Source organism: Citrus clementina, unplaced genomic scaffold (assembly GCF_000493195.1).
Source record: "Citrus clementina cultivar Clemenules unplaced genomic scaffold, Citrus_clementina_v1.0 scaffold_7, whole genome shotgun sequence".
Classification (NCBI taxonomy): Eukaryota; Viridiplantae; Streptophyta; class Magnoliopsida; order Sapindales; family Rutaceae; genus Citrus; species Citrus x clementina.
The window spans coordinates 10,433,952-10,447,488 of record NW_006262075.1 but is presented as its reverse complement, the minus strand read 5'-3'; the positions used below and the strand labels follow the sequence as shown (position 1 = coordinate 10,447,488).

General features: G+C 33.9%; 1 protein-coding gene across 1 annotated transcript; it reads left to right on the top strand.

The window, feature by feature from the left end:
* The first annotated feature begins 4,700 nt into the window (after positions 1-4,700).
* LOC18035930 (pleiotropic drug resistance protein 1) lies at positions 4,701-11,445 on the top strand. Its single transcript, XM_024180216.1, has 24 exons — positions 4,701-5,117; positions 5,240-5,360; positions 5,456-5,544; positions 5,658-5,742; positions 5,840-5,999; positions 6,070-6,146; positions 6,255-6,308; positions 6,406-6,496; positions 6,582-6,883; positions 7,049-7,330; positions 7,408-7,724; positions 7,807-7,967; positions 8,055-8,158; positions 8,238-8,394; positions 8,473-8,565; positions 8,656-8,807; positions 8,921-9,253; positions 9,365-9,655; positions 9,741-9,824; positions 9,943-10,076; positions 10,170-10,397; positions 10,500-10,671; positions 10,757-11,011; positions 11,122-11,445. Exons 1-24 carry the CDS (start codon positions 4,780-4,782, stop codon positions 11,377-11,379), a joined length of 4,338 nt encoding a protein of 1,445 aa, XP_024035984.1. The 5' UTR covers positions 4,701-4,779; the 3' UTR covers positions 11,380-11,445.
* The last annotated feature ends 2,092 nt before the right edge of the window (positions 11,446-13,537 follow it).

The following is a 13,537-nucleotide window of genomic DNA, read 5'->3' as shown; positions in this document are numbered from 1 at the left end:
ATGCATGTTCAAATCACAACATCAGTTGGGTGATTTTATCTTCTTTTTTTTTTGTCCAATATGTAATAAGTGAGTATCTTATCCATAACTATAAGAAGACATTCTTTCCTTTCTCTTTTTTTATTTTTATTTATTTATTTATTATTCTAAGAAGTAAGAAAGGGTGTATACATGTATGTATAGCTAAGGTAGGTATCCTACTTTTGAAAGCAACAATACTCAATTTCTATTGTTCGGTTCTTTAATTAATTTTAACTGTAGGCCATTTTGGACCCTACTCAGAACCTATCAATTCAATTCTACATATCTGATGAGAACCAATTGTTTTTTACATTGTAATCGAGTTTAATTTAATGGGACAAAAAGTCAATAAAAGTCCATACTATTTGCATTTATTTTTCATCAGATGGGGTTCATTAACTTGTGCAAAAATATGTAATAGAATAAAAGGTTTATTTTCTTTTTCCTTCTATTCTTTTTCATTTTTTAATACTTTGGGTTTATTTTTCAAATGAAATTTAAATGGGTTTGAATTTTTGTTTTTATAAATATCATATATTGACATCATAGTTCACCATAGAAATTAAAGCCATTCGCTTGTGTGTCTATTCAGCGAGTTAGGTCGTAGTTGGGTAGTTACGTGTCCTCTCTTAGTGCCAGTTTATGGCCGCTTTAGTAATGTTATAATTTTTAAAATAATTACTATTAATTGTAATGTAGAAATAATTAGTTATGAAGAAAATTAATTAAAGATTTGGTAAATTTTATTTTCAAAATTGTTGTGCGTTTTAAAAATAGTCATATTTATTTAGTAAATCTTGTTGTTAAATTATTGTAAGAATACAATGATTGAAATAGACATAATATTAAATAAAATTTATTTATACATTAATAAACATATAAAAAATATTTTTATTGTATTTTTTAAATTTTATTAGCATTATTAGTAATAATATTAATCTCTTTAAATTTCATGATTTTACCTCCAAATTGAATAAGGATAATTTTAGATTTTATAATATATGTGGGGATATATATCTAATTGTAATAAGAGGCAACTGATTCTAAAAATCAAATTTTGAAAAGCTACTCATTCCACACTTTTCAAAATCTATTGTAGGATGAGGTGATTTTACTAAAGCAATTTTTTTTTTAAATTTACCCAATACCAACATTCGCTTTTATTTTTTCAAAATTATTTTTGAGTCTCCAATGTAATCCCAAATGAGCTTTTAGTCATACTAAAAAAACAACTCAAGAGTAGAGGTTACCTAAGCTTATCTACTTAACACAATAATAAACAATATTGTTAATATAATTTAAAAATAGCAATTTATTATCAAAGATTGAGTCAAACAATCTTTACGTTAATTGACAATTATATATTAATAAATAATAATAATAAAATTGGTCATTTTAATTTATTATTTTGTTTCCATCATTAGTTGGTCCTCATCACCTGTAGCCTTAGATATATTTTTTTTTATATAAAATATTTTTATTTTAATAAAGTAAAAATGTTACTAACAGATTAAAAAATATAAATTTCAATATACTAATAAAAAATATAATTTCTGACGTATTAATGATTAAGTGAGAATATTATATGAAAAAAAGATTAGGATTCTCTACTGATTTGATCATGTCCTGAGCAAATAACTCAATCACTTATTGGTTATTAATAAATAAAAAAGTAAAATAAGTTAAATCTTACCCATATACTACCACTAAAAAACACATGATAAAAAATTCTTAAAAACTCAGTAGTGCTCAGCTCAGGAGAGAATCTTATTCCTTGAAAAAAAATAATAAATTAATTAATACACTTAATAGATTGGAGGACCAATATCAACGAGTCAATTCGGCGTCTACTTTTCAGTGAAGAAAATAAAGTCAATGAGCAAAAGAAAAATGTGTACATGCTCCGCCAAATTATTAAAACTTTCTGCTAGCACAAGTTTTATTATTTTCACGGGTTCGGCTATGTTGCAACTGTGGCACGGTACCACAGTTGCAACATAGCCAAGTCCTTGTTGAAAAAATAGCATAACATGCTATTTTGAGAGCACATTTTGAGTGGGTCCTACTAAACGAAAGTGGAAAATATTGTGAGATTCGGATTCTACTCCGTTCATACTTCAAAAATATAATCTTATTTTCTCAAAATAGTGCTTGGGTGAATGAGAAATTGTCTCTCAAAATTCACCATTGAAGTTGGGAATTTGAAAGGAAATGAGACTTATCCCACATGGGAAAAAGAAGCCTAGGAATTAGTGTTTAAATATAAACACTTAACCATGCATGAGTAAGAATTATAAGGATAGAAGCTCTCTCTACACGCGCGTGCGCAGGGGGGGTGCAAATCCAAAACCGATTTGGTTGAACTCGTGTGCGCCCGCGCGTCCTGCATACACGAATGTCGGCCCAAAATCATCCATGCAAGCTTGGCACGTTTTAATTTCCTAGCTGTTATTCAACAAGCACAGAGCACACTTACTGTCCAAAATAGGCAGTAAATCTGTTTTAAGGAGACTGTTTAGTGCAGGCCTCGGGTTCCATTGCATTTTCTATTTTTGGTTTCTTCTCTCTTCTGTTTCTCATTTGAAACTTTCAGTATCTTGTTGCTTACCTAATATATAATTTGTTATCTCACTGTTTTGTTTTCCTTTTTCTTACAGTCCTATTTTCACATGTACTACATATCTATTATTTTCTTTCTTTCTTTCTTTTTTTCAAATTTTTGGCTTCTGAAAAGGTGATTTTCTTTAATTGAACCAATACGATCATCTTCTTTATTTATTTCCTTTAATTTGCTCACATGAAATTTAGGGTTTGAGCTCCTATGGGTATCTCGTAGTTTGAATATTGGAAGTTGATTTAACATAAATTTATTACATATCTAGACATAATCCAATAAGCATTAAAGTTACGCGATATACAAATTAATCCAGGCCAAATCTCATCATATTTCTAACTAAATGATAATAGTTAAAAGAATTTTTTTTAAAAAAAATGGTATCGAATATTACACATCAATATGATTGCTGTCTTTCCAAGAACAAAGAATGAAAATTTCTTAGACCAAAAACCATGTGGTACACGTTCACATAAGTGAAAAAAACATTCATGAGCATGACATGCAATAGTCGTATTTCGTAGTCCAAGAGACGTATGTGTACTTGTTATTATACATTACTTTGAAATTATATCGTAAATTCTGCAGAGGTCATTTTATTCAATTAATGCCCCCCATGAAACTGCATGCGTGGACGGCTGGACGGCAAATAAGAGTACCCAAGGTCAATTAGACCATTAAAAACGGTTATATCCTCAACTATATACCAAGAAAAATGAAACGTATGAATTATGAAGCAAGATCGTAGAGTGCTTCAGTACTCTCTTAGTTGTCATTTTCACTACAGAGCCTATGAATTCCATGAAAGATTAAGAACCAACTGTTTTGCATGGGTCACCGGAGCCTCAAGTTTTTAATGAGGAAAAATTCAATAAAAGATCACGAATTTCAACTTATGGGAGAATATCACACAACTACCAGACTTCTTATATATATACCAGAAACTCCTCAACTATGACCAGATATACCACCTAACTACCTCACTGTTCAGAAAGGAATTAGAAGATTAATTAAAAAAAAATTGCTTGGAGAAAGGTTATTGGTTACTTTGGTGGATTGTAATTTTCTTTAACTAATTATTTTGAGGCATATTATGAGTGAAAATTAAAGTCTCTGCTGTGAATAGGTTTCAAATCTTTAAATCTCTTAACTTTCGTCTAATTTAAGAGGTTTTATCTACTTATACTCACAAATAAACTAAAATATAAGTGGTTGTAATTAAATAAAGATATCAAATAACAATTGTTTTTGTTCATAATGCATATTCATTTTATTATTCTTATTATTATAAAACGACTGGCCTGAATATTTGTTGTAAACCGAAATGCTTGTGTAGACAACAATAACTCGGGCTTAATTAATTAAACAAGACACGTCACGCTAATTGAAAAGAGTCAATAAGAATGACTAAATTCTAATTAGAATCAAGAGTAATTAACAGAAAGGTATTGATGACAGTTATTAGATTCTAATAGAACCCAGCACATCACCTGCACACTGTAACACATTTTGCTTTGGCAAATGGCAAAGTTGAAAAATTTAATTACTTACTAATCATTCGTATAAAAACAACCATCAATTATATTTTGCTTTAGAATAAATGAATTGGAAAGGACAATGGTAGGCACAGTAATCCACTGTTCGATGGTCAGATTTTTTTCATATGTTTCTTGATTTTTTAACATGTGACGGTATCCGACGCATGGTACCTTTAAGGTATCATAATTAGACAGTCAGATAATTTCACAGCCGCAAATATTTTGAAATAAATAATATTATACAAACTAGCTTAACATATTATAACTGTCTGAATTACGAACATCATAGAACATTCATATAATTTATTTAAATCGTTTATAATTTTAATGTGGCATCACAATCGTTAGAAAAAGTTGTATTTTTGGCCCTTGAACTATTCATCTATTAATTATTCACCGTCCCTCTCGACACTTGAAATTAATCGAACCGACATGGAACTTCCAACTTCTTGATAACGACCCATTTTCCCTGCTAAGCTATATAGCTCTTGCTCATCAATGTTTGAACATAGTATTGAGCCGTGTTGCCTTGCTTTTACGTGGCTTCATTAAACAATACCCATCCGTGTTCTTTGATCGTCTTTGAGTTATACATATTTGTATGTAATGGAGAGTGGTAACAAAGTTTACAAAGCCAGTAATAGTTTACGTATAGGAAGCACTTCTATATGGAGAAGCAACTCTGCCACTTTGGGTGCATTTTCAATGTCTTCAAGAGGGGAAGAAGATGACGAGGAAGCTCTAAAATGGGCTGCTCTTGAGAAATTGCCTACTTATAATCGTTTGAAGAAAGGGATATTAACCAGTTCAAGAGGTGAAGCTAATGAAGTCGATGTATGCAATCTTGGACCACAAGAAAGGCAGAGGTTAATTGATAAGTTGGTCAAAGTTGCTGATGTTGATAATGAAGAGTTCTTGTTGAAGCTCAAGAACCGGATTGATAGGTAACATTTTTCTTTATGCATCAACGCATGATGCATCTGCATGTGTGCTTTGATTTAACTTATATATGATTTTTTTTTTAATGTTCCTTTTTTTTTTTTATTCTCCTCTTGGATTTTGTTAGAGTTGGAATTAGCCTACCCACAATTGAAGTTCGATTTGAGCATTTGAATGTTGAAGCAGAAGCATATGTAGGAAGTAGAGCCTTGCCAACATTCTTTAACTTCTGTGCCAATATAATTGAGGTACGCACCAGAAAAACTGAATAAATTTTGCATAGAAATAGTTATCTTTTGTTAATATTCCTTCTCAAGTTCTAACAATCTGTATATGTTTGAAGGGTTTCTTGAACTCTGTTAACATCCTCCCAAGTAGAAAGAAACATTTAACAATTCTCAAGGATGTCAGTGGAATTATAAGGCCAGGCAGGTAAGAATTTAGAACTGAAATAGTGTTGTTATTTATTTGTTTATCCTTCATAGCAAGTTTGGAATATTTGGGCAGTCTTCAATTTCTTATCTTATTCTTTTTTTCTGTTACAGAATGACATTACTTTTGGGTCCTCCAGCTTCTGGAAAGACCACACTTCTGTTGGCTTTGGCTGGGAAGCTTGATTCTAGTCTCAGGGTGATTATATAGATGAAATCTCTATATTAGCATCAAGCATTAGTAGTTCACACTTTGATTTTATCTCTAATTGGAGAATCAAAACCTCTTCTTGTAGGTTTCTGGCAGGGTGACATACAACGGGCACGACATGGATGAATTTGTGCCTCAGAGAACAGCTGCTTATATCAGTCAACACGATAATCATATCGGTGAAATGACTGTGAGGGAAACCTTGGCCTTCTCTGCTAGATGCCAGGGGGTTGGATCCCGTTATGGTACGTTTGATAGTTTTTCTATTTTGTTTTCCCTTCAACTGTAAGACTCATTGATTTTTGGGAAATGCAGAAATGTTATCGGAGTTGTCCAGGAGAGAGAAGGCGGCAGGTATTAAGCCTGATCCTGATATTGATGTTTTCATGAAGGTAAGAGAAGCTGAATGTTGTTTAAAGATGTGTAGCATATAACAAACTTCACTCCAATCCCAGTTTGATCGAGCTTCTTATATGTCATTGTCAATTCTCATGCCATAGGCAGCAGCAACAGAAGGCCAAGAAGCCAGCGTGGTCACTGATTATATTCTGAAGGTAACATCATTATGAACCGCTCTATACTTGTGTTTTACTGTCAAAAACAAGTAATGTAGTTTCACTATTTTGATCAAGTTTCATCATAAATTTACAGATTCTAGGCCTGGATGTCTGTGCCGATACCATGGTAGGCGATGAGATGTTAAGAGGCATATCAGGAGGACAAAAGAAGCGTGTTACAACGGGTAAATGCCGAAACTCATCTGTTTATATTAATTCCACAGAAAGATTAATTCAAGCTTACGGTAATTTTTAATGGTTGAATTATAGGTGAAATGATGGTTGGACCAGCACAAGCACTGTTCATGGATGAGATATCTACTGGTTTGGACAGCTCTACAACTTTCCAAATTGTGAATTCTCTTAGGCAATCCATTCACATCCTTAAGGGAACCACTCTGATATCTCTCCTACAGCCAGCACCAGAAACTTATGATTTATTTGATGACATTATCCTAATATCTGATGGCCAGATTGTGTATCAGGGTCCCCGTGAACATGTACTAGAGTTTTTTAAATTCATGGGCTTTGAATGTCCGAAAAGAAAAGGCGTTGCTGATTTCTTGCAAGAAGTATGTTCTTGTAGAGCTCTTTTCTCTAGTTTTTCAATAACATAAAAAAGAGAGTTTTGACTTTAAGATGAGCTTTTTCTCTAAGTTTTATCAATAAGAACCACAACATGGAAGTAAGATGAGAAACTTCAAATTGAATCTCCATGAATAATGAATATGTTGCAGGTAACATCAAGGAAAGATCAGGAGCAGTATTGGGTGCATAAAGAGGAACCTTACAGGTTTGTCACAGTCAAGGAATTCGCTGATGCATTCCAAGTCTTCTACATGGGACAGAAAGTTGGTGATGAGCTTCGTATTCCATTTGATAAAAGGAAGAGCCACCGAGCTGCTTTGACGACCAAAATCTATGGCGTTAGCAAAAAGGAGTTGTTGAAAGCTTGCATGTCTAGAGAACTTTTGCTGATGAAGAGGAACTCATTTGTTTATATCTTCAAGCTGTGTCAAGTAATGACTTTACCTTGAAATTACTTTAATCTTTTCTTAGAAGTGATAATGATATATTGATATTTCCCTGGTTCTAGCTTACAATTATGGGATTGGTTGCTATGACACTATTCTTCAGAACGAAGATGCACCGAGATTCAATAACTGATGGAGTGATTTACACTGGTGCCTTGTTCTTCATTGTTCTTATGATCATGTTCAATGGAATGGCAGAGATTCCTATGACCATTGCAAAGCTTCCCATTTTTTATAAGCAAAGAGACCTCCGATTCTATCCTTCATGGGCATATGCTCTTTCCACATGGATCCTCAAGATCCCTATCTCATATATAGAGGTTGCTGTTTGGGTTTTCTTAACATATTATGTAATTGGTTTTGATCCCAATGTCGGAAGGTACGAAGATAACAATAAAGTGCCAAACATTAACAGGAACCATTAATTCGACAATTTCACAAGTTGATTATTCTTGCTGCAGGTTGTTTAGGCAGTATTTGCTGCTCTTGTTTCTTAACCAGATGGCTTCTGCATTGTTCCGGTTAATTGCAGCAACAGGCAGGAACATAGTTGTTGCTAATACATTTGGTTCATTTGCATTGCTCCTGCTTTTTGTACTAGGTGGATTTGTCCTTTCACGAGGTATACAAAGTAAAAAAAAAATTTCAAATATGATCTTTTTTCTTGAAGTTTAAATTAAATTCTTATATTTCTTGTTTAATAATGCAGAGGACATAAAACAATGGTGGATATGGGCTTACTGGTGTTCACCTTTGATGTATGCACAGAATGCAATAGTGGTTAATGAGTTCCTTGGTAATAGTTGGAGAAAGGTAATGCCTTTAATAGGCCTTGTGTTAATGTATTTATATCCGAATAACATGCTGATATCTGGACTTCTTTGACATGAAGGTTTTGCCAAACACAACCGAACCACTGGGAGTTCAAGTTTTGAAATCTCGTGGGTTCTTCACAGATGCTTATTGGTATTGGCTAGGATTGGGGGCTCTGGCTGGTTTTATACTGCTGTTCAACTTTGGTTTCACTCTGGCTCTAAGTTTCCTCAACCGTCTGTATCCTTATCATCTTCAGCTTAGTTTTCCTAAAGTGGGCAATTCTGATATAATTTTTGCGTATATATGTGCAGCATTTGGCAAGAATCAGGCAGTTATATCACAGGAATCTCAAAGTAATGAGCATGATAACAGAACTGGAGGAACCATTCAGTTATCAACCAGTGGTAGGTCTAGTGACAAAAGTCACCCAAGTGAAAGCTCGTTTGAAAGCTTTTTGTATGTTTTGATATAAACTAATTTCTGTTGACATGCAGAGATTGGTCATGACATTATGAGCACGTATTCCTCATCACTGATAGAAGCAGAAGTCAAGGCCAATCATCACAAGAAAAGAGGAATGGTTCTTCCTTTTAAACCCCATTCCATCACCTTTGATGAAATTGCATACTCAGTTGACATGCCACAGGTAACAATAATTTTCAAACCTTAGCTGTGCATGCATTTAAAAAGTTGAATGACATCTTCATTGTATAAAACGTAGTCCTCAAATTAGAATCAACCTGTTTTTTAACTTTGCAGGAAATGATGCGTCCAGGTGTTCTTGAAGACAAATTGGTGCTTCTGAATGGTGTGAGTGGTGCTTTCAGGCCGGGTGTTCTTACAGCTCTGATGGGTGTTAGTGGTGCTGGCAAAACCACTTTGATGGATGTGTTGGCTGGTAGGAAAACAGGTGGATATATTAGTGGGAGCATCATGATATCTGGGTACCCAAAGAAGCAAGAAACATTCGCTCGCATTTCAGGATACTGTGAGCAAAATGACATCCACTCTCCTAATGTTACTGTATATGAGTCCTTGCTCTACTCGGCCTGGCTCCGTTTACCCCTTGAAGTTGATTCTCCAACCCGAAAGGTTGGTGATGAAATCCGAAGTGAATCAGTTTTATTTTCACTACTACTACGGCCACTGAAATCTGAAAAGTTTAGATGTATCCTTGACCATATTTTTCACAATGGTTTGCAGATGTTTATTGAGGAAGTCATGGAGCTTGTGGAATTGAACCCATTGAGGCAAGCACTGGTTGGTTTGCCTGGTGTAAGTGGTTTGTCAACAGAACAGCGCAAGAGGCTTACCATTGCAGTTGAGCTAGTGGCAAACCCCTCCATCATCTTTATGGATGAGCCAACTTCAGGTCTAGATGCAAGAGCTGCTGCGATTGTTATGAGAACTGTTAGGAACACAGTGGACACAGGAAGAACAGTAGTGTGCACCATCCATCAGCCAAGCATTGACATAGTTGAAGCTTTTGACGAGGTGAGAAGAGTCAGTAGTTGATCAATAGAGTTAATGTTTTTCTCTTCTGGTGATGTAATTATGATTGTTTAACTTGGCATTGCAGCTGTTCCTGCTGAAGCGTGGAGGCCAAGAAATATATGTTGGGCCACTGGGTCGCCATTCTAGTCATCTTATCAAGTATTTCGAAGTATGAAACATTTTCATTTTACAGACAATGGAAACTTAATTTCAAATTACATTATGAAGAGAATTACTTCAAATAAATTATGAAGCTAGCTAATGCAAGTGGATTTCTTTTTATGAAGGGCATTCGAGGAGTTTGTAAAATCAAAGATGGTTATAATCCAGCAACTTGGATGTTGGAAGTTACTGCTCCATCCCAAGAAACAGCTTTGGGGATTGATTTTGCCGATATTTACAAAAGTTCAGAACTCTACAGGTTGGTTCAGAACTCGACAGCTAGAATCCATCCAACGAAATGCTAGTGTGTTTGTTTTTTTCCAAAATTTCTGATGCATGTCTTATGCTTCAGGAGAAACAAAGCACTGATCAAAGATATAAGCAAGCCTGCTCCTGGTTCAAAGGATCTCCATTTCGCTACTCAGTACGCACAGTCATTTTTCACCCAATGTATGGCTTGCTTATGGAAACAACATTGGTCGTACTGGCGTAATCCACCATACAGTGCTGTTAGATTTCTGTTTACGACCATCATAGCCTTGGCATTTGGGACAATGTTCTGGGACATGGGTACCAAAACGTGAGTTAAAATTTGCAAATTGAAGCAGTATAGTTAATTGCCATTCCTAGCCTTTTAGTTTATCTACCTCTTAATCTTAAATTTTGACATTTCAACTTACAGGAAAAAGCAACAAGATCTGTTTAATGCAATGGGTTCCATGTATACTGCTGTTCTCTTCCTTGGTGTCCAAAATGCTGCATCTGTGCAGCCAGTAGTTTCTATTGAAAGAACAGTCTTCTACCGAGAAAGAGCAGCTGGGATGTACTCAGCCTTGCCATATGCTTTTGCACAAGTAATTTGTCTGACAAATGACATACTTGAAATAATTTTTAGAATTCTTTGTGTCTTTTTACTGAACTTTTTTATATTTTGTGCAGGCACTTATTGAGATTCCTTATATATTTGTTCAATCTGTCACATATGGTGTTATAGTCTATGCAATGATTGGATTTGAATGGACTGCCGCAAAGTTCCTTTGGTATCAATTCTTCATGTTCTTCACTTTATTGTACTTCACCTACTATGGCATGATGGCTGTAGCCATGACACCAAACCACCACATTTCTGGCATCGTAGCGTTTGCATTCTATGGCTTATGGAATGTCTTTTCTGGGTTCATAATCCCAAGAACAGTAAGTATCAGCTAGTCATCACTAATAAATAAAGATGCTACATTACCACAGCTTATGCAATCTTGAATGCCTAATTCTTTCCTTTCATCTTTCAACTTGCTCCGTAACAGAGGATTCCGATATGGTGGAGATGGTACTACTGGGCATGTCCAGTTTCTTGGACACTCTACGGCTTGGTGGCTTCCCAATTTGGAGATATACAAGACAGGCTCGAGTCTGGTGAAACAGTGGAACAATTTTTGAGAAGTTTTTTTGGTTTTAAACATGATTTTCTGGGAGTTGTTGCAGCTGTTGTTTTTGCATTCCCAGTGCTCTTTGCACTCATCTTTGCCGTAGGCATTAAGGTATTTAATTTCCAGAAACGATAGAAGTTTTGTTAAATTTACACCATTTTGACATATTTAGTGCACGCATGTAATATATATATATTTTTAAGAGAATTCAAATTTTGTAAGACATATTGAGCCCTTATTCGTGTGTTAATTAACTGAAGTAACTTGAACTCCAAATTTATTTAATGTGAAGCCGAAAGAGGTGCTTAATTTATTAACGTACCTCTTTGGGCCGGCTCTGTAATTGAGATTAAAAAGGATGGTTTGTAAGGCAATCATATCAAATTTCTTGATATTTTAATAAAATTCAAAGACGATTCACTGTAATATCTTGTCCCCTCTAGGTTTCAAAAACTTTTAAAATGAAAAAAAAAATGTAAAATTATTGTTGAACTAATTATAAGATATGCATAAGCTCAATATAGATTGTGGCTTAAAACACAATTTGTTACCATTATTTCAAAAAGCTTGTTGCAGCATTTAAAAATTATTTAGATAAATGAATCTTTTAGTTAAAATCGATAAATGAGTAATTGTTACCTTGTCTTTATTTGCGTGAAGTAGAGACCACGATAATTTTTGGGAGAGAGGAGAATTGTACACCACCATAAAAGGGTTTTGCTAAACAAAGGAATAGTAAAATTATGAAGAGATGTGAATCCATCAAATTCTAATGAAAATGAACTGAAATTTTTGTGTTTGTGTCTATCTCTGATGATGTATTGAGAAGTAATGGATGGAAATTAACTCATATGAAAAAGGCTGATTTGTCTGAAGTGGGTGCCTAAATATGCAAAATACAAACGACGTCGTTTGGTTTTGGTTATTCAGGCACCCAATCTGAAGTTGTGATTAAAACAAAGCATTACAGAGAAGCACACAGACGCAATCTCAAGAGACAAAATGCAGCGCATTAATGGCATGAATTTCAAACAAGTTGCTGCTCTTCTTCATTAGCATCAGTTTTTCATCCAAACGCCACCTCATTACCAGCAGAGTTATGAGCATAGACTCTAACAAAGCTCCTATCCAAACCCCAGCTCACTATAATCTTGTACTCCCCCGCTTTCAAAGGCAAAAATGGAAAATGCAACAAAATAATGTAACTTGCATGTTGATCTAATTATTGAATAAGATAATAAACCTTGTGCCTTAAAACACAATATGCCACCATTGTTATTTATAGAATAATGTTTTCTTAAAGAAAGGTATTATTACATACAAGACAGACAAAAAGATAGCATTGATTAATTTATATCAAAGATTTGTAATGAAATCCAACAAAACTAAGAAAGTTTATAAGGTAATTTTGAAATTTCAAGAAAAGTTATTGAAGAAGTTTAGAATTATTCCTATATATGAAATTATGTATCTTTTAATAAGTGATTATTATCTTATATTTGTAGGAACTAAATAGAGACCATAATAGTTTCTTGAAAGAGAAGAGAATTATACATCATCGTTAGAGCGTTTTGCTAAGCGAAGGTGTAATAAAGATATAAAAAGATGTGAATTCATCGAATTCTAATGAAAATGAACGCTAACTCTTATTATTTGTATCTGTCTTTGAAAATGTACTAAGAGGTAACAGGTGAAAATTAACTCAGGGGGAAAAAAAACACTAATTTGCCTAAAACTTGTGCCTATTTAAGTGACCAAACGAAAAAAAAAAAAAATTACAATACAACGTCGTTTTGATTTTGTTTGTTCGGACACCCAACACCAACTTCGGACAAATTAACGGTACTCAACTTATACATATACGCAAACACAAACACACACACTATATATATATAGATAAGATTTTACAGTCAATAGAAGTTAAATTCCACAAGTCAAAAAGCATTTTAGTGACCTGTAACTTGTAAGAGATGGCCCATTAACAATTTAACATGCCCAATAGGTGTAGACATTTAGCCCATATCTGTTGACTCTCAGATCAAAGTTGGCTGGCTACTTATAAAATCGCTTTTGAAACATTAGAGTTCCAAACTAATAATAACCCAAGGAGAAAATATTAGATTATTATTATTTGAAAAAAGAAATTACCTTTTTCTTTTTCTATTAAAAACTTCTACCAAATCCAATGTGGCACAATCATATAAGAGATGACAAAGAAGCAGATACAAGGTCCATTGTACAAATAATTATTTAAATCCTCAACTATGTACAAAGAAAAATGAAAAAAAGACAA

Excerpts from the sequence above, each read along its gene's own strand:
- LOC18035930 (XM_024180216.1), top strand. The coding sequence starts at position 4,780 with ATGGAGAGTGGTAACAAAGTTTACAAAGCCAGTAATAGTTTACGTATA. Across the intron at positions 5,361-5,455 it reads TCTGTGCCAATATAATTGAG|GGTTTCTTGAACTCTGTTAA; the intron begins GTACGCACCAGA and ends ATATGTTTGAAG. Across the intron at positions 10,398-10,499 it reads TGGGACATGGGTACCAAAAC|GAAAAAGCAACAAGATCTGT; the intron begins GTGAGTTAAAAT and ends TTCAACTTACAG.